Consider the following 21,551-nt stretch of genomic DNA (forward strand, 5'->3'; position numbering starts at 1 on the left):
AGCTTATGATTATAAACTTCAATAACTTAAAAAAAAGGGAATACTTTCATACTTTTCAGAAAGATGACATTTTTAGCCCTAATCTCATTAATACTAAGGCTTTTGCACCTTTTTTTTATTCTTCTTGTTCATACAGCACTGTCAAAATAGCACTCACATGTTAGTGCCGAGAATGCATCAAGTATAAATACTAAGAAAACTCCTGTACAGTACCCATTGATGTCAAAACTACAAAATAAGTTAGTGTCAGGCAGCTGTACAGATTATTTACAGTTTAAATACAAAGGAAGGTATTTTCAAATGGAGAGGACCAGGATGCAAATGTGACCTTAACATAACGTAAGCTTTGGTTACAACTGAAAAGCCTTCACACGGGGCAAGAAATGTTGGTTTTTGTCCACATCAGTTAATTCAACAACTACTAGATACTTCTTTTTTTAATAACGTGTAACAGAAATGATGATCAGCTACCTGCCAAAATAAAGGACTGGTTAGCTACAGCCAAAATTTAACAGTCAGTGTTGAGGTGGCAGTTCACCCCAAAATAAAAAATACATGTTTCCTCTTACCCATAGTGCTACTTATCAATCTAGATTGTATTTCTATTGTTACATATATGCTCAGTAACTTAGGTGTTTGTCCATTTGCGTATTTTCTTCCATTAATTTTGCCATTACCAACGGTTGTTTGTATTCTGTGTTATCTGTTGTTTGCACTAATAATGGGCTAATGGGCTTTTAAAAAAATGGCGGTTGCCAGTGCTGCATTGGATGTGTTCAACCAATCAATGTACACCTATGTCGTCTGGACCAATACCTGTCCACTCACGTTGATCATGGTTCCTAAAGCACCTACTCTAAGAGCTAAAAAAGTCCCTCAAAGCGGTGTTTCAAAAACTACGATCATTCCTAATTCTTGTGATACCGACACTACAAAAAGGGGGGTTCTTTGAAGAATGAAAAAGTTCCTCTGGTCCTGAAACACCTAATGTCTCTTGCCAGAAATTAGGACCTGGATACTCAAGGTAATGTAGGAACTGTTTTCTTTCTACCAAATTACATCAGCTAACCGAGGCGTGCATCTACAGCACACTTCCTTCTGCCATAAATGTCAACATCTCATTCACGAGTAGATGCACACTTCCTTCTGCCATAAATGTCAACATCTCATTCACGAGTAGATGCACACTTCCTTCTGCGCAGTTTGGTAGAAAGAAAATAGTTCCTACATGAAACTGCTCACAACAAGTTCAGTGGATTATCTTGAGCAACTGGGTCATGATTTCTGGAAAGAGACTTTGCTGCTGAGATTTTCAAATTTATTTTTGCCGCTTTTTGAGGACCAAACGCAGAGTGCCATTTAGTTCTGTTCAGTGTTGGGCAGTAAGGAAGTAGTCGTAGTGTCGAGGTAGTTTGACTAAAACTCTTTCCACTGCGAAAAACACGTCCTCAAACCTCCGATCTGTAACACCTTAGCTACTGCAACCGAGAACACAACAACGTGACGGTTGGCTGTAGTCCTGCTCTGGCTAAACAACAACTGGATTTTACTCGTGGACAGCTGTAGCTAGAAAGAAGTAATGAAGCTTGTGGTGGATGAAATGTTGCTCTCCGTCCTTCGTGCAGAGCCTCAGGAAAATACCGGTCACAGGCAACAGAAGCCCCCTAGGTAAAGTAGAAGCTATCTAGCCTTAGCTACACTTAACGGCAATTACCCTGACAATCACACCAAGGTACAATTTTGGGGAGATACGCAATTACCAATTTTATGGGGCGTAACGGAAAAGTATTATAACGAGTAGTGTCAGGAATTACTGTTGTCAGGGAGTAATAAGTGACGTGATATTATTACTTAAGAGTAACTTGCGCAACACGGGTCCTGTTATACTGCAGAGTAGGCAGACATCTCTACAGCTGATACCTTCAACACTCGACAACTCACAACGAAACAATCTAGACTGATAAATAGCACTACAGATAAGAGGTAACATCTGTATTTATTTCTTGTTTTACTACAAAGTCCTGACGCTATGACACCTTTGGTAAGGATACCAAAATGTATGAAATCAATCACTAACGTTTTTGCCTTGAAATGATGAATGAAAACGACAGTCATGATTGGTGGAGTGAGTGACGGAGGGAGGACATAAAGAGCAGTCTCTAAGCACAGTTACAAGCCTGGAGGTGGAGAGGATAGATAGATAGACACATTCATTTCAGCAGCAGCCGTATCCCATCGGCACGTGGTAGGAGTGTGTGCGAGTAGGAATGGATGAGGAAGAGACACCACCTGTTACAGCAGGTGCCCGGTAAACATTTGAGTCTCCTGCAGAGACAGAGAGAGTGTTGGAGGTGGGGGGCAGAGGAAGGTATTTGGTACAGGAGAGGTACAAGTTTGTGAGTGAGGAGAGAGAAAGTCAGCGAGTGTCATCAGTCCACGTCACTGAGGTCGCTGACTGGCTCGTCCTGCACTATGCTCAGGTGGTTCATGGCACGGCTGAAGGCGATCTGGACAGCCTTACGAATGCTGGATGTGCGCCCCTCCATCATTTTGATTTTGTCTATGGTCTTGTCCATTCCCAGAGGAACCATCTTGGATCTAGGAAGCCACTGCCTGAAGGGGGAAAGACAGAATCTAAGTTACAACACCTGAACAGTAGCTTGGATTGAATGTTTCTCTTGTCACCATCTAGAAGTATTGCTTTCCAGGAAAATATCTCTCTCCTCACAAGAAAACTGGGATTTCTTTCAGTAAATTAAGTTTGATTTCTAAACAAAGAGTGACAGATAATTGGTCTGTATGCTCATGTTTGTTATTCTTTCATTTGAGGTGGGAAATCACAATGACAATCACCTTAAGTGTTAGTATCCTGCTAACAGATTCTGCACTCAGCTTTGTTTTTGCTAAACAATTGTTTTTGTGTTAAATTTAAACGGAAGAAACCACTGCAGCTGACAAGATGATCCACTTATGACACCACAATAATGGTATTGTAGGTAGAACTGCAAGGATCAGTTAGTTATTTATCAACTAAATTAATACCCAACTAATTTCTTTTTTTTTTTTTACGAAAGAAAAGTCAAAATTCTCTGATAACAGCTTCTTAAATGTGAGTATTTCCTAGTTTCTTTATTCCTCTATGACAGTAAACTGAGCATCTTTGGGTTGCACACTCAAATGTAGCAGCCACAGAAGACAAAACAAGTCATTTTGGGCTTTGGGAAACACTGACATTTTATAGACCAAACAAGAAGTCAAATAACCGAGAAAATAATCATCAGATTAATAGACAGTTAGGATAATAGTAAGTTGCAACCCTGATATTAAGGTTTGACTTTATTAGATATTTAACTGCTATAGTTTTTTGGAATTTTACTGTCATTATCGATGTAGCTGTCAATTATTTTTTGGATAGTTTTGACTACAAAATCTGACGTCTTCCAGATGCTTATTTTGTTTGACCAATAGTCCTTAACCCAAATATATTCAATTTACAACAATATAAAACAGAGAAAAGCAGCTAATCCTCACATTTGAAAAGCTGGAATCAGCAACTGTTTGGAATTTCTCCTTGATAAATGACAATTGTGACATTTCCCGTCAAGTGCTTGTTTCAAAGCTTGTTCAGAGAAGAACGCTTCGTATGTGTTCATGAACACACAGGTGCACAAACACTCAAGCTACGTCTAATCAAGCTAATCACAGGTTTTCTGCAGGGAAATGGGAGAAAACTGGCAAACGTCACAGCCTCAGCTCCTGGTATTTAACTTTCCCAATAGCAAAAATAACAAAAGTCCAAAAACACTACTATTGCTACTGCGGCTGCTACATTTAAGTGTGTGTAGTAGTCTACAGGACGGAAAACGGGGAAGATGAAAGATGTGTGTGCCAAGACAAACAAAAAGAACTAAAGAATATTTAATCAACTGATTGTTGGTGGTGGAGAAGGAAAAAAAAAGCTTTTTATACACTTGATTTCAATTATCTAACCCTACAACATGTAATTTTCTGCCACTGATGATTTCTAAATCAAAACAGCGCGGAGCATCATTGCAGTCAGTTTCTCCTGGTTAGAATTTCTTCAGTGTTAATCGTTCAGAAGGTTTTCATCAGGAGCCGAATTATCTGCAGAGGTCTCGTCCTTCTCTAAAACAAATGGACCCGGTGATTTAAACCTGTAGAAACACTGAATGAAGCAGTTTTATGTTAAAAATCAGTGTTTTTCCAGTGCTGTTTGGCTTGTTACAGAGGGGCTGCTAGTCAGGATCCTGCTAATGTGCTCTCCCTTTTTCTCGAATAACTAAAGATTAAGATGACCAGGAGGTTTTTTCCTTTAGCCGAATTATCCGCTCAGGTCTCCTCCTTTCCAAAACAAACAGACCAGGTGATTTAAACTGGTAAAAACACTACATAAAGCATTTTCACTGTAAAAATCTGTGTTTCTTTAATGCTGTTTGGTACAGCAGGGGCTTGGGCCGAGCTGCTGCTACAGTTGCTCAGCTTGTTTCTCCGACAATTTAGGATCCCGACATCTGATAATTGAAATCCTTCACGTTTGAAACGTTTGAGATATTGTAAGTACAAGACTCAACAAAATATATAACACTGGCATGGTTGTTTTACAGAACATTTTAATGTGTACAGTTAAATATTATATCTTTAGGTCATGATATGAATTATGGGTGTAATCTGCTATATTTTTGACTTTTCCTTTTATAATATTTTGTTACTTTCAGGTCTAAAGTGGTCACTCATAGATGTGTTATCTTCATTCAAAGTGGCAGACAGAAAGCCAGTTCCCACTGTGACAAAAGGCTACAGCACCATCATCACTGTTAAAGACTGAAAAACATTTTCCCACTGATGGGACTCCAGGTGAGATTCTCAAATGCCTCTTGTTGCCTCTTGTTCTCTCCCGACAATTGATGTGACGCAGCCACAAGAGAATAATGATCAGCTGACGGACATGTTGACAGGTTTACCCTTGTAGAGGCCCGCATCAGCTTAAATCATCCCCACAGATAACAACGGCGGCGGCACTCACCAGCTGCGCTTGTTGTCGAAGAAGAGGACGAGGTAGAGTTTCTCTTCGGCTTTGTACTGCATCTGTTCTCCAATGCGGAGCACGTCCATGGGGGGCATGGGGATGGACACCCCGTTGTGCTGGCAGCCCACGCGCGGCATGTGGGGGTCGATGATCTGCGCACAGCAGGGAGAGGCCAGGCCGTTACACACAGATGCTCATGAATGCAAAGGCATGGCAAACATACATCCACCCACAAAATCACTCAAGCATAAAGTAAGGATGTCTCCACTGTATAAAAACACACAAATGCATGCACACTACCAGCTTGTGGCAATAAGATTCCTTTCCTCATTTGTCCTTTCATGCTAAGGTCAAATTGAACTGGTTAACAGTGAAATGCTGCCACCTAGAGGAAGAAGAGGGAATTGTTCCCCCAACTGTCACACCTAAAAGAACAGCTGTAGTAAAACTATTACTTCATCCTGTGGGACAAGAGTGAAGAGAAGACAAGAAAACTTGAGAGTAAAACAGACTTCAGTCAGTGATTGTCGTGCTGTCTCTCCCACAAACACTCACCAAGGCAGGGTAGGAAGGGTATCCACTACATTTGGCCCAAACTAGCTTTAGGGGTTCCAATGCAACTGTTGCAGCACTAGCGGGCATCCAAATATTGCTGTTGCCAACCTCTATGGAAGCGGGAACAACACCAAACAAGTCACATGTGGGTTTGAAACACAGAAACACATTTTCAAAGCGGTGCTGTAAGTGTAAGAGCACACAGTGACAACAACAACAACAAAAAATAAATAAATCAGGCTAGGAAATTAACTTTTCCCCTTTAAGAGCCACAATGAAGGACAGATATTAAAATTTACCAGCCACTTCTCGCGTTTTATCAGCCAAACATAAATTCTAGATGAGGAAAGAATCTCCAGCTGCTGACTGGTTACATGCCATGATGGCAGGAGGAGCATAAGGACTCACTGGTCACTGCCAAATGTCACAAGAAGCTGGCTGGTAGCTGCTGTTAATTTCCAACCCTGCTTTTTATGTGTATGAATACTAGGCATCCACAAGTTCTACTGAGTTAAACTTTTAGAAGCAAATATAAAGGCCAATCTTCGGTTCAATGGGAAAACTTTAAGACATTATCAGCTTTTACAGCACCTGCAGACATCCAGGAATATACACAACTACTAAGTGTAATGTATTACCTCCTGGACACACTGATGTCTGGACAAGACTGACTCCAATGGGCTACAATGACTTTTGTGTTTTGTCTTAAATGTATTGATGATGTAGAGATGTCTGTCCTCTTTTGAATAAAGTGGAATTAGATGGCACTCAGCCTGTGGTGCCCAAAGCACCAAATAAATACACCTGAAACACTCAACAGCAATGTCTCTTTCCAGAAGTCATGGCCCGGTTACTCAAGACAATCCACAGAACCTGTTGTGAGCAGTTTCATGTAGGAACTATTTTGTTGAATCACAGTGCAGAAGGAAGTGTGCATCTACTCATGTACAAGACTAAAGAGGCTAGCTCAGTGATGCTAGATGAGCTAGCAGTAGATGCACACTTCCTTCAGCATGGTGATGCCTTGGCGGGTGTAGTTCAGTAGAAAGAAACAGTTCCTACATGAAACTGCTCACAACAATGTCTGTAGATTATTGAGTAACCAGGTCATGATTTCTGGAAAGAGACATTGCTGTTGAGTTTTTCAAATGTAATTTTTGGCGCATTGAGCACCACAAGCTGAGTGCCATCTAGATCCATTATATTGGAGAGAAGGCAGAGATCTCTATGGCTGGTATCTCCAACACTCTGCAACTCACATCAAAACAATCTAGATTGATAAATAGCACTACAGGTAAGAGGAAAAATATGTATTTTCTATTTCAGGGTGAACTGTCCCTTTAACATTACATCATTATTGGTGTACATTTTGGCTCATACGCTTGAAGAAATTGCAGCACACAATTGTTATTTAACCTGCATTCTAATGTAAATTTTATCCTAATTTGTATTAACTGAAAGTCCAGTGAGATTTTTTATTTTATTTTAGATGTTTTTTTTTCATATTTATTTGACAAAATGACAATATTATACTTATTGATAGATCTTATTAATAATAAATTTGAGGGAATTTAGGTTCTCTTATTTATTTTCTGTTTACAAAAACAATAATGTGAAGTGAGACCAATTAAATATCAATATTTCACTGGAAAAATCCTGCATATTTATTTGAAATAGTGACTAAAACAGGTAGTCTGTATACATAATGTAAAGACCCTTACACATGCACACAGAGTCTTTTGACACATAAAGCAGCCAACTCACCTGCAGCAATCCGTGCAGCTTTTGCAAAATTCCCGGTTTCGATGCAGGCGATTAATTCGCTCTTATCGTCCACAGTGTTTCTCCGGACCAAGGCGGGTTTCCCTTTCCCACATTTTGGAAGACTGAGAATTGTGCTGTAGACAAAGAAAAACACACACCAGAGTCAACTTTAGAAACTAAACATCTGGTGCTCTGATGACCAGCTAACTGAACAGAAGGATGGGAGAACAGACAGAGCAGCTTAAATTCACATAAGTATCTGACGGATTACCTGGTGCTTCCTGGCAGACTGCTACATGAGGAGATGGAGGACTCAGAGGCACAGCGTCTTCGTGGCTCCACAGGTCTACTGGCTCTACTAGAGTCTTCTAGCTCCTTCTCCTCTTCCTCCTCCAGAAAACCGCTCGACAAGCCTGAATAGACACAAAACAATAGAATGCAAAAAGATTTAAAACTCATCTTGAAAATTTATAGTACAAATACTCCAGTGTTAAAGTGTCTGCATTGGTTACAGTTTGTTTAATCAGCCTCTGATGTAACAGAGTATACAAGTGTCTGTTGTTAGTTACCGCTGTGCTGTTTTGACTGCGATGACTTGTAAGTAGTGTAACAGCTAATTGCAATATTTGAACTGCCAGTTTCAGGGCTTGGCAGCAGAGCTAAATGCTGCTGTACTAATTTAATCAGAGCCTTGAAGAAATGCCATTCAAATTCTGATATATGGTAACTCAAAGAAATGCAGACAACTGTGAAAATCTGCAACATACTGTGAGATGACGAAAATACTGATGGCACCAACCAGACACTGAGAATTTAGAATTACTCAAGGAGACAATGCTTCAAATCTGGTTGTTGCAGCAAAGAAGCGACACATTCTAAAACGTGGATGCTTCACACACATCTCAGACCCATGCTGCACAGAGAGACATCAGTTTAGTCACGCAACACATGCTTGCTCGAGGAGTTAAAGGGGGTCGTCATTAGAGGTTGGCTGTGACTGGCGAGACCTCACCAATACCCCGTCTGTGGAGGCGACTGGGCCGCTTTTTTGGCTCGGCATACGTCAGTGTGGTTAAACTGACTAAGGAAACAAAAATCAACGAGTCATGGTTTGATCTGCCAAAGTTGCAACGGAAAAGCCCTGGTTCGCCTGGACTTGAATCAGATAGGGTTTGCTCCAATTTCCAAGTGTTTTGTTTGTTTGTTTGTTTTAATGTAGACCTTATAGTGTGTGTAAATGTTATAAATGTTTTTAGAATTTAAAAATGTATTTTTTGTAGTGGGAATTCTGGTTTTTAATTGAGCTCAGGCTCAAAACCAATGCTATGGTTTGGATCTTAACAGAAACTATGCAGGTTCATGTAGTGTTGGGACTGCTTTCTGGGTCTTATCATAGCTCTACTTCATCCTTGAGTCCAGGTGGACGTTTGTGCCAAACTGAAAAAAGATATCCCCTCAAGGCATTAGTGAGGTATTACGTTTACGAGAACAGGACGGACAATCTGAAAACATAATGCCCCAGGCCGCGGCTGTCGCTGGCACAGAGGCATAAATATCACAGCCCATTTTTCTGTGTACACTTCTTACCAGTGTCAAGTCGTTTCACAGGGGACTCTCCCTCCTCTTCATGCTCCCCCTCTCCTCCCCCCTCCTCCTCGCTGTCTCTGCTGCCGCTGTGCTTCCTCTTCTTGCTGTGAAGCAGCGTCTCCAGCCTGGGAATGACCACCGACAGGAAGGATTTGGAGCCCAGCTGCGCGCCGTCTTCATCCTCCTCCGCCTTGCTCTCTTTTCTGTCAGCTCCTTCTGCCCCCTCGTCTCCGCTCCTCGGGGGCTTGCGCGGGCTGGCGGCCTTCGACTTGCGGAAGAGCACGGCCGTCCGGCGGTTAACTGTGCCCGTGGGCTCCGCAAGGGTCGACGTGGCCACCACGCTCACGTCCCCGTCCAGCAGTGAGCTCTGGAGGCTGTCGTGGGAGTGGCCGTTGAGGCGCGGAGCAGAGGAGAGCAGGTCTGGTATGTCGCCGTCGAACTTGACACGCTTGCTGGGGTGCTTGTCTTCACAGTCAGGGGCGGCGTCAATTGGTTTGAGGGTGGGGGGCTCGGAGTCTGCGTCTGAGTGGATGAGAGGGGGAATGGAGTCTGAGGGCTCCAGTTTGGGAGGAAGAGACTTGTCTCCTGCAGGGGAGAAGAAGAAGAAGATAGAGACTGTTACTATTGACCATACAGCCAACATTAACTGCAACCACTACGGCCAACACATAATATTCATGCTATGGCTCCAGTTATTGCAAAGTTTTTGATAATTATGCACCACAATTTGTTTTCTTTAGGTTCTGGGTGCAGTGCATCCGTTTCTTTCAGTTTTATTATTTACATTAATGTATTTTTTCCTCTCTCTTCCATCCTCATTATAATTTCCTGGTGGTGCTGTAGAGATAGAATATTACACATTTTATTGTGGCAATGATTAGCTATGCAGAAGAGCATAATGAAATCCCTGGCACGCTATTTTGGAAGAACAACAACAAAAAAAATATTTATAATAAGTAAAACCATAAACAATACAACAAAAGCGCAGCCATGACAAAGACATAAAATACGACCTGTAGTATAATGCTATTACTAACAGTAAAGCGCTGCAACACCCACACTTTGTCCTTGTGTTTGCAGAAATGCTGACACCGCACACTATCGTATGGCTTTTGGGTTTATCATAAAAGTAAAACAAGACGCTGTTTTGCATAACACAGAGGCACTTTTATAAATAAAAAATGAGTGCAAAATGACTTTTTCCTTTCTTTTTTTCCCCACTAGCTCATCATAATGCTATCTTCACCAGAGTTAATGTGACTCAGCAAGTGTGCTGCGAGTTAAAGCGACCGCAGTGACACAGCGTGATACTGTATTATGACCTTGTTTACACATTTTTCCGTAGCGATTCTAGTCTGCTGATGCGGACGATATTGGTTCTGAGCCCTAGGTGCACTCCCATTCAGGGATCAGTTAAACAGAGGGCCTGTTTACACTGCGTTAAAATGTGTTTTGTTAATCTGAACACAAGTGGACGGCCGAGACAAACCGCCATTCATTCATTCCTGTGTCTATCATGCGTCTCCAGCTGACCACTTATGTTCAGATTTCTTACTGCACACGTCAATAAAGCTTGAGGGTCACGGCTTATTGTGTCCACACTCTCACTAGCTGGTCACTAGTGACATCAGGGGTGGTGTTGCTGGTCAGCAGAATTCAATACGTCTCCTTCCGCAGGGCAAAACGAGGAGCGGTCATGCAACACTTAATCCAGCTCATCATAAAATGGTCAAGTTGTATAGTGTAAGCACACAGTCACCAAAACAGCCACCATGACCTGCACTGGTGACGTGTTTCCTGTAAACTACTTGTTGGGGACGCTTCAGGACGCATTGGCGTTTATACTTCAATAGACATATGGTCAAAAATGTCGCAGACCACTTAAGCAGGTGGTTTGAGGGATCAGATCACGATCAGATCACAATATATCTTGGTGGTCGTTTACACTCTTGTTTAAGAATGTCTTGTTTAGACGTAAGAATGTTGTTGTTGCTAGTTGCTTGGAACAGTTTTCAGTCATACTGAAACTATGTGACTAATCTAGGAGGAGTTGTCACTCTGAGCTGAACTCCAGATTGTTATGACACATTCTCTGTGAGAAAGATAAAACTTACTGGTGCAATAAATATTCTTAAGTGTGACAATATCCCTAAAACTTTGTATTACACATTACGAAACAATATTACCAGTAATTATTCTTTAAACATTCAAAGGTTTTATCAGTTATCTGAGTTTTAGGACATCAAGGTTGATGTTCACAGCCATGAGCGCTGCTTTTCTTTCGATACTTCTATCATGTGTTTAGCAAATTTCCCTGAAATGGCAGACAGATCCACACCTCAACACAAACAGTACAGGGTTTATAATGACTATATGTTATATAGTTTTGTTTTCTTTGAATCGCTTTAAAAAGTCTCATTGCAGGAGGCAATTTAGAGGTCTGGACGATAGCTTGTGTTGTAGTACTGAAATCGGGGAAGATGACTATAGCCGTGTTTCCATTAAACACTTTCAGTATAGTATCCTTAAACTCTTAGGTACTCGTATCTAAACCCTTGATATGTGTGGTGTTTTCACTGCAAACAGTTCTATTATGTAAGCAGGGTTGTTAGTGGATGGTAACAGACATATCTCTGCTCCCATCCAGCTTTCACTGTAGTTCCTTTTCACTGGTGATGCAGAGGAACGCCTGCAGCTCGCTGATTGTCCATGGAATGCGGACGCACGCCGAGATTTTCAGAACAAAATGAACAGGCTGGTTTGTGCACTGAGTCCTTGTGAAGCAAGAGTGATGATTCTCTACTGACCATTCAACTGACTGCTGTGTTTCTAGCTACACCTTTCAGTATCAGATCAGTGTGCCAGGTACTTCAACAGAGTGGTGACAAAAACAGGACAGAACGGAGCGGTTCTGTTGGTGCCATCCACGACTTTTGACTTGGAAAACACAAAAATTACTTTGAAGGTGTTATAAAGTGAACAGAACAGGACTGTGTGGGGTAAACAAGGCTTATACAACCAAGTTTCAGAAACACTAGGTACGGAGAATAGCATGTGATTGCTCTGTGAGGCTATGTTTTGGGTTGAGGGCCTAATCCCTGACCTCTGACCTGTGCTTCAGGATATTAAGAACATGTGATTGTCTTTAAAATCCCAGGGCACAGCATCAAACAGATTATTAGCTTTCTAATAAAGCCAGATCCATACATACCCTCATCATCTGGAAAATGTCCATTGGGCTTCAAACTCTCTTCTTTAGCTTGACTAATCTCTGGTTGGGAGGCAGCTGCTGAAGATGAAGTTGAGGGAGCTGTGGAGGAGGAAGAGTGGTGGTGATGGTGGTGGTGGGAGGGTAGGACTCTCTTTAGGCTCATTTCGTTGCGCACGTCGTTGATGGTCTTTTTGAGCAGCTTCATGCGCTTGCTGCGGGAGGGGCTGGACTTCATGGCGCAGGTCAGGTCGAACTTCTCCAGTAGCTGCTGCAGCTGCTTGTCCAGAGACAGATGCCCCCGATTGGCTGGCACTAGTAGGCGGTCCACTGAGGAGGGAAATAAAACAATCAGTAGGAGACTGAGACATGTTTTGCTCAACACATTCTCATCCACTTGCCCTGACTCTGATGTTACAGACGCATGTGTCTGTGCTGCTAACGCCCTTACCGTCCTCCCAAGAAAAGGATGCTGGTGTTTTGATTTCAGGAGCTTCGGCCAGATGCATGCCGCTTTCCGAGTCGAAGCCGATTTTCTCCACGTCTCGCCGGGCCTTCCTGAGCAGGGACCCGCCCTGGTCTCGGAGGCGAACGGCAGCCCGGTAGAAATAGGTGTCCTTTGAGTTATATTTCATGCAGTTATCAACAATGAGGTTGAAGTCACTCTCAAACTGCTCAAAGTTGTTGTAGGCCTGTGCGTCAATGCGCTGCCGCATGGTGGAGAAGTCCATCGGGTGCTTGATGTGGTCGAGGTAGTCAGGCACCTACAGGAAACAGCAGATGAAATGAATTATTTTCTGATTTATTTCACAATGTTTTTGAAAATATGAAGCAAATATCACTGGATGTTGCATGTCAAATCAACATTTTTGATCAAAGATGATTATTTTATGGTGTCTTACGTCATTAAGGTCGGCATGACTTTCAAGAAGATCTTTAAAGTCTCTTAGAGACTGTGAACTACATCAACACTGATCACTACTAAGTCTTAACACTTGGAAGCCTCAATGCCAGTAACACACTTAAAACACATGCTCAGTAGCCAGGACAATCTGCTAACACTGTACAAGACTCCAGAGTCAAAAGCTGCGCCCAACGTGGGGCTCGAACCCACGACCCTGAGATTAAGAGTCTCATGCTCTACCGACTGAGCTAGCCGGGCTTGCACAGAGAGTAACCCTCCACCTTTTTCGGACGTCACCATCTGCCAGTGGACCTTAATCTCATGTTACACATTCCACCTAACAGGAAGTCACATTGCTCAATACTATCCACATATGAGGTGGAGGTGGAGAGGGGGTGTTCATTTACAACCTGAGTCACTGAGCAGAGTGTGTGACATGGAGTGAGCAGTTGCAGAGCTGGCTGCTGTCTCTGCGGTGTGTTCAAGTGAAACTGTTTTAACACGTGGTGAGGAACGGGAAAGCAAAGGCTCTAACTACTCTTGCTTATAAGTGGTAATTTTTTAGGTCTTCTTGGGGTGTCAGGGCTCTCATCATTTACTTGATATTTAACAAGATCACACTCTGTGTTGCCCTGTCCTAGATGCCAAAATAGAAACCACTATGAGGAAGCAGAAAAAGAGTTCAAATTAGGTAGCCTACTTGTTTATTTCAACACCACTGAAGCAGTTATCTGACAAACAGGTAGAAAAACAGGAACAACACTGTTTCACTGTAAGTAGGCTTTTATCTTGACAATAGAACAAAAGCAAAACGCAAAGTCTTGTGCTGGAGTGTGAACCAGTAAGTCCAGTTTGGAGCCTTATCAGACACAAAGTCTCTAAAAGACAGTGTAAGTCCTCGTACTTATTTAAAGCAGGACTGTAAACCTCTTAAAGGGACAGTTCACCCAAAAATCCAACAGCAATGTCTCTTTCCAGAAATCATGACCTGGTTACTCAAGATAAGCCACAGACCTTGTTGTGAGCAGTTTCATGTAGGAACTATTTTCTTTCTACCGAACTACACCCACCAACTGAATCACCGTGCAGAAGGAAGTGTGCATCTACTCATGTCAAAGAGGCTTGTGCTTGTTACAGCATGAGATGTAAAAATTAATGGCGTCCTCCTTGGCGGAGCTGTGATGTTAGCTAGCTCAGTAATGCTAGGTGAACTAGCAGTAGATGCACTCTTCCTTCTATGCGGTGATACAGTTGGAGGGTGTACCTTGGACAAAAAAATGCTCACAACAAGGTATGTGGATTATCCTGAGTTACTGTTTCATAATTTCTGGAAAGAGACATTGGTGTTGAGATTTTCAAATGGATTTTTGGCACTTTAAGAACCACAAGCTAAGTGTCATGTGGTTCCATTATATTCAAGAGAAGGCAGACATCTCTACGGCTGACATCTCCAACATTCGGCAACTCACCCCAAAATAATCTAGATTGATAAATAGCACTACAGGCACAAGGTAAAATATTTTGATATTGGGGTCTCTTGAAAAAGTTTGTCATGGCAGCAGTTACTTTCTTTCCTAACTCCCTGCCTGAGAGTCAAACAACAAATCGACAGAATCAGCTTTCTGCAGCACTATCTGTGTTTTCTTGGTGGAACCCCCACAATGAGCCCCCTGCTACAGTGCTCCACTTTTCCACTATTGCACAATAAATAACATAAAAGCACCACAGACTGAGATAAAGCACATCTGCAAAACAACAAACAAATCATTCCTTAAGAAATGTAAGAAATAAGATTGTACTGCAGCATATTGTGCTATAGTATTAAACTTCTTCTAAAGGTAAAACATCAGGGTGAAAGTGTTGCATCCAACGAAAAAACAAACAATATAATAGTTCATGTGCGGACAAACCCAACAACAAAACTTTAAAAAAGTGACCAAATATAAACTAAAATTCACCTCATTGACATCAACCGGCTGGGTGAAGATCTTGGCCTGGTCTTTCGTCTGGAGCTGGTCCAAGAGAGCTCGGAGCAAAATACTGAAGGGACTCAACTGTATCTCCAGGAGGGCCTCCTGCAGTTTAATCTACAACACAGCACAGAGAGAAACCATTAGAAGATCAGATTGTTTCATTTATCTGACTGCACTTTAAGTCACAAGTCTATCCATTGATCCCTCCGCTCCCTACCTCCTCCCTCTTGAGCTTCTCCCTCTTGCGGATTAGCTCCAGCAGCAGCCGGGCTCTCTCCAGGTCGTGTCGGAGACGATGCCACTCCTTCAGCTGTTCCTTCAATGCCCTGCTCTCCTCCTCGCTCTGCCTCTGGAGAGAAAAATGAAATAAAAATACAATAATTACAGAACAGAACCAATAATAATAATATAATAGTATGCTTTACAACATCTTTTTACTGCTGCTAACGCTGTGTGTATACATGCTAGTTTCCTGCTAAACATGTTGTAAAGCATACTAGGCGTATTATATTTAAATGTAAAAAAGCTTAAAGGTCCAGTGTGTAGGATTTATGGGGATAGATATGGTAGAATTGAATATAACACGTATGTTTTCCTCAGTGTATCATCACCTGAAAGTAGGAATCGTTGTGTTTTCGTTAACTTAAAATGAGCCATTTATTTGTACATAGGTAAAAGGACTTCGTCCACAATGTCCTTCAAGTTGCACCACCATGTTTCTACAATTGCCCAGAAAAAACAAACCGAACACTGGTTCTAGACAGGGCCATTCGCCATTTCCAATTGGGAACCACAAGCCCTTTTAAGATAGGAATTGTGCAAATTTACGGGAAAGCCCAATCAGCCTTTTTTCAGCATTGGCAGTATAAAAACAAAATTGGGGAGTGCGGCAAAATGCTGCTCTCGTAAGTCGGCCCATTCTTCACCGTCTCCGTCATCTGACGGTTAATGGCCTCTTCGTTTGCGAGGGCAAGGAGGGAGCGCAATTCCTTGTCTCCCCAGTTGCTCATCTTTAAAGTGTCTGTCAGGTTTGTGTTTCCCTCTTGCTACTAGCTGCTTGCTAATTCCTGCTATCAGCTGTTTCCTGTTTATCCACCGCCAGTGGCTCGCACGTGCAGCGTCATCAACAGCTCCTCCTACAAGTCTTCAACACCCCCTCCCATTGTGGAAGGCCGCCTCGGTCTATTTAAACTAGAAGGGTTCTGCCAATATGACTACCCTACAAGGCAGAAAATTGGGCACCTCGGATCATCTCTCGATAAGCAGTGTTGGAAAAACACTGTTTTTTTTAACGTGAAACTGCTTTATACAGTGATTTCGCTGGGTTTAATCACTGGTTCTATTTGTTTTGGAGGGGAAGAGACCTCTGTGGATAATTCAGCTGCCAGTAAAAACCTCCTGAACATCTGGATCTTAAGTTATCAGAGTAAAAAGGTGAGTATAGAAATTGTCAAATATTTTTTAGTGCCATTTTTGGCTTTTGTCTGTACGTAAATTCTTAGTATGGATCCTACACACTGTTTTATAGATGAGACCCCTGGTCTGTTGGTTTTTGAGAGGAGTTGCAGCTGCTTGGAATCTGCGATCCTAAGTGCTAGGTGCCACTAAATCCCCCTAAATATTACACACTGCTCCTTTAAGAAAATGTACGTAAATGACTGGCTGTGTGAAAAACATATTTCAAGTTCTAAAATCTTCTGGTGCTCTGGTAAAATCCCAACTAAATACTGAAAGTCTGCTGTGGTTGAATGACAGATAAACAAACCGGTTGTGCATGCTTCTGAGACTGTATGCTTGTCTGAAGCCGTCTGATGAGGGGAAGCCCGTTCCTGGATTGCCTCTTCAGTGTCCAGTAATTTAGGACCAGCTCCACAAATGCTTTCTTCTTCTGGACTGACACCTGGTTCAGAATGGTTTGTAACCTGTGGGAGGCAGGGAGACGGGTGTGGGAACAGTGGCAGGTTACATGTGGTTGTGGTTTTCAGAGTAATATTACAACAAGCAGCCACAGACAAACTTTAACCAGCAGTTGAGTGGCATTTAAAGCAGACCAAAATGCAGCCAGGCAAATCACTGAAGCTTGTGTTTGTAAAAGGCAAACATTCACGAGTGTCACAGGCGCAAACCCTGTAGACGTTGGTGTTTGTACATCAACAACCGAATGTCCTTTCAGTGCCCTTCAGAAAGATAGGAAACCCCTCTCTGTACCACCACCCACATGCCAAACATCAATGCATTACAAACACTATCTCCCATCACTGACACAACTCGTACCTGTGAGAAGGAAACGTAGGCACAGTAGCAGGGGTCGCAGCTTCACTTTCAGGTTCTGGTTCAGGTTCAGGTTTCTTACTCTTACTCTTCTTCTTTCCTTTTGACTGTCCTTTACCTCTTCCTTTGTCCACTTTTTTACATAGTCCATTTTTGGGTTTGGCATCATCGTATATTGCAACAGGCCTCCTCACACACCCGTTAGGTGTGTGAGCTCCACAGTAGGCCGTCTTTTTCACAGAGAACGTGGGTTCCCCGGTGTCCGTTACCTCTTTGATTGGCTCCATCTTCATATGGAGGCCAGCCTTTTGGGCGCAGCTGACGTGGAAGGCGGTGTAACAGTTGGCCTTGTGGCACTGGATGCACGCCCCCACGCCTTTCTCCTTGCAGAGGTAGCAGGTGAGCTTCCAGCGGGCTGGAGGAATGTGGCTGACACCATCGATTGGTTCGATAAAGGTGGTGTTGGAGAAGCCGACCTCGGGGACCCAGAGGGCGCACACCACGTGACCCCAGCGGTCATCGTCTGTCTTTTTCACTGCCCCACCCTTGTTGGGACAAAGGATGCAGTCTGCAGGCTGGTTGGGTGACTGGAGGCAGTGTCTGCATAGCCACTGGCCCTCAGGAATGTAGGGCACACCGTAACATTCCTGGTGAACGGCCACATTACACATGTCACAAAACAGGATGGCGTTGCTGTTGTGACACTCTCCGTCCATGCAGATGCAGCAGGCGGCGTCCTCATCGATGGGAGCTTGCTTTTCGCTACTTTGATCCAGACTCTCCAGGTGCAACTCCTTCTCAAAGCGGTCAATAAGGAACTCAAAGACGTTGTGAGAGACCTGACTGACCCCTTCACTTCTCCGCTTTTCGTTCACCAATTCCAGCCAGGCATAATCTTCCTCATCCATGTCATACTCAGTTTCCTCGTCCAGCTCTTCCTCCGTTTTCTCCGTGTATTTGTAAAAGGCAGATGAGCGTTTGGGAACTGCTGGAAGGTTATACTCCACTGTACGAAATTTAGGTTCTTGAAGTTTTGGACCGGGATTACCAGCAGCCTGATGTCCACTTCCCTCTCCATGACTGGTGATGCCCAGCGCAGCGTTTCTCTTCTCCTGGTTGTTTTTTAGCCTGACGGACCTCAGGAGGACCTGCTGCTGTGGTTTCTCAGTATTCTCCTTATTGCTGGTGCACTCCATCATCTCCTGCATCAGGGGGTCATCATCCGAGACCACGTCCAGCCTGTCGTATATGCTGATTCGATGGAGGCGGCCATCGACATCGAACTCTACCATGCGCTGTGCCTGGGCGTAAGTCAGGATCTGCTTGTTGGGGGAAGGCTTGATAGGAGAGGGCGGCCTCTGCTGCACCGCAACACGGTGCTGCCGAGCTTTCTTTTTCATCTTGGCGCTCCGTGTTGCTGTGGATACACAGGGTAAACCGTTAGAGCTCTGCATGTAATTCACTGGGATGAAGAAGGAGGAGCTTTCCTTTCAGGGGTCAGTAAAAACAAAGACCATGATAATGTACTCATCCATTGACTTGACGTGACTCAAATGACTTTAAATCAAGTCTGAGTGGAGACACAAATTCGATAACTTTAGATTTGATTTGACAAAATCAAAAAAGACTTCCCACTTGAACCTTTGACATGAAAATACTTGATACCTTTCCCCAAGCCCAAAGATCAAGAGTATATTATTTAATGAGTGTGCAATTAATCAATTTATTTCCCTTCACTTCCTGAATCGACTAATGTTAACCCTATTAATTCCTTGCAAGTCTAAACTCAATTCCCCAGATCCACTTAGTTTGAACCAATCTGACAGCAGTCAATTAAGTTGCAGGAGAGAACCATGAAGAACTAATCTTATGTTACCAGGCGCAACATGGAAGACATTACACTCAAGATAATAAAGAAAAAAGAAGGGAATGTCACACTGGATCAAGACACTGTGTCACTTAAAGGTCTGATCCAAAAATGCATCCGAGGCCCTCTGATTGACATGTTGTTCTATCCATGAATTAATATAGAATTTTTTACCTCCATCAGCCTACCTTGGATGCATTTTGGACTGGCTGGCCCGTACCATGGACTTTCATACTAAGTAAACTGACCTGTCATTGCCTTGTATCCTTATAAAACCAAAGATAATTTCATTTGCATCCAAAAACTATGCAGTGGTGAACAAAAAAAACAGCAGAATGCAAAACGTGCAGGTTGAAAATTACCGACAGAGACTAAACAACGTCCAACAAACTTATTATTTTAGCAAATAAATACAATTAATTCAACTTTATAAACTTAATGCAATATAACTCTGATGTTAAAATGACGTTACATTTAATAAAGAGTGCATTATCATGTTTAGGACTTGTAGCTCAAAGTAGAGGATCTAGGACTTGCATGCAAACTAAAAATGTATCTTTCTCACAAGCTTTTAGTTAGGTTTTTTTTAATGATTTTTTTTGTTTGTTTGTTTTAGGAATTAGTATTATTATGGTAAGTATCTCCCCTCTTTTAAGAATGACGATAATAATAACAACTTATTTTGTTTGTTTTTATCATGTCCTGCTTGTTTAATGTATGATGTATCTTAAGCACACTGGGTTTATGCTTGTTGTATGAAATGTGCTATATAAATAAAGCTATGACTTGTGAATCTTGACTATGGACTTTATTTGGGACTTGTCTGTCTTGGGGACTTGGATCAGGACTCGAGCACACACACTTGTAGCTTGCAAAACAGTGACTTGGTCCCACCTCTGCTGATTGCTATGATAATGTACCTGCATTACACTGAAAGGTAAGGTCCTGTAATTTAACCCAATGTCTCCTGGATCACTATACAGGGAAAGTTTAACTGTGTTAACTGTGTGAGATTTTAATGCATTTTACTTTAATAACTTTAAAGTTAACCTGGTGACCATGAAAGCAAAGTAAAGGTGGTTCATTGATGCTTTACACTGCAGACACTATCAGTGTAGTAAACTGATAAGGGTTGCAGCCAGCTGTACGTTACAGTTTGTCAATGAGCTGGTGCATTTAAATGCAGTGGGAAGCGGCCACACAGGCCACTATCAACATGACTGCGCAGGAGTTAGCACTTGCCCATTTGGTGCAGAGATGAAATTCCCTTTAACGACTCCCAGTCAAAGTGGCCAAGTTGCTAACAATAACATTAGCTCGCCTGCTAACTAGCTAAACGAGCTAGCCACCCCCCTAAACGGAGCAAATGGCGTCAAACAAGACAAGAGCGCCTTAAAATTCAAACCAAATGTGTAAAATTAAACACACATTTTGCACATGCACTGAACGCTTTCTCTTCCGTCTCCGCACAAAGCACAGAAAACCAAACAAAGCCAAAGAACATACCTCGGGTTCACGCACAGTTTTGCTAGTTGAGGAAGACGGTAGCTACCCAGCAGCCGTACAAAGCAATGGCGATATGGCCTGCTAAGTGGCTCTAATTCCGTACACAGTGTTCTCATCCAACGGGCGATACTGGGCTCTGTTCAGCTACTAGTAAAATAAGAAACAGGCCAGCTTGGTGCCCGTGAAGTTTCGGTTTTGGATTCAACAGAGAACACACGGTTATCTGCTTTGTGGACCATTCATAGGCTAGAGTCGCTGGCTAGCCACAGCCGACCAGGAGCACTCAGCAGCGCGAGCAGCACGGACGGCTCATCCCCCAACACAACAATGCGTTTCAGCAGACAACTCCCACCCGTACGCACTACTCTACGTGTGACGCTGGAGGTCATGTTGGTGGTGAGTCGTAGATTTCACACAAAAGCCCATCTGTCACAATCAATGCGTTGCCTTTTGTCGACCCTTACTAGCTGTACGCAGACAAAGCTCCGTACAAAACGCAAGTAGCAGTGTCTGGGTGAAAGCTGAGAGACACAACTATCTCGGATCGGGAAATGAGTTTCAGACTGGTGTGACTGTCTGTCATGCTCCGGGCTATTGATTCAGCATTTCTCGTCTCGTCACAGAGGATTGTCACGGGACACAGGCAGAGCAACAACAAACCAGTATGCCCCACCCTGGTGACCAGTTCGCCCCAAACGCTATTCTTAAGGTCATGAGAGCCGTCGGTTAGAGCAGTTTAACGAACTGTGGTGATATAATCATATAATTACTATGCTGCTGTTTCCTGTTCCAGAGTGACCATGAATGCAACACACAGCAGCAGTAACTGAGTCAGTGAGCAGTAATTACTCTGTAGTAACAAGCTGCAT

The 21,551-nt window shown here is 42.8% G+C and overlaps 1 protein-coding gene and 1 non-coding gene across 2 annotated transcripts; both read right to left on the reverse strand.

The window, feature by feature from the left end:
- Positions 1–2,037: 2,037 nt before the first annotated feature.
- On the reverse strand, positions 2,038–21,025 carry brd1a (bromodomain containing 1a). Its single transcript, XM_033614865.2, has 13 exons — positions 20,683–21,025; positions 17,313–18,726; positions 16,804–16,960; positions 15,256–15,387; positions 15,024–15,152; positions 12,613–12,925; positions 12,165–12,491; positions 8,954–9,538; positions 7,638–7,779; positions 7,367–7,500; positions 5,603–5,712; positions 5,045–5,199; positions 2,038–2,613 (listed from the first exon to the last, which is right to left on the reverse strand). The coding sequence occupies exons 2-13, from the start codon at positions 18,707–18,709 to the stop codon at positions 2,430–2,432; spliced, it is 3,765 nt and encodes a 1,254-aa protein (XP_033470756.2). The 5' UTR covers positions 18,710–18,726; positions 20,683–21,025; the 3' UTR covers positions 2,038–2,429.
- Positions 13,251–13,323, reverse strand: trnak-cuu (transfer RNA lysine (anticodon CUU)). The gene has a single exon. It is a non-coding gene; the product is annotated as a tRNA-Lys (tRNA).
- Positions 21,026–21,551: the final 526 nt, after the last annotated feature.

The sequence above is a fragment of the Epinephelus lanceolatus genome, chromosome 23 (genome assembly GCF_041903045.1).
Source record: "Epinephelus lanceolatus isolate andai-2023 chromosome 23, ASM4190304v1, whole genome shotgun sequence".
NCBI lineage: Eukaryota > Metazoa > Chordata > Actinopteri > Perciformes > Serranidae > Epinephelus > Epinephelus lanceolatus.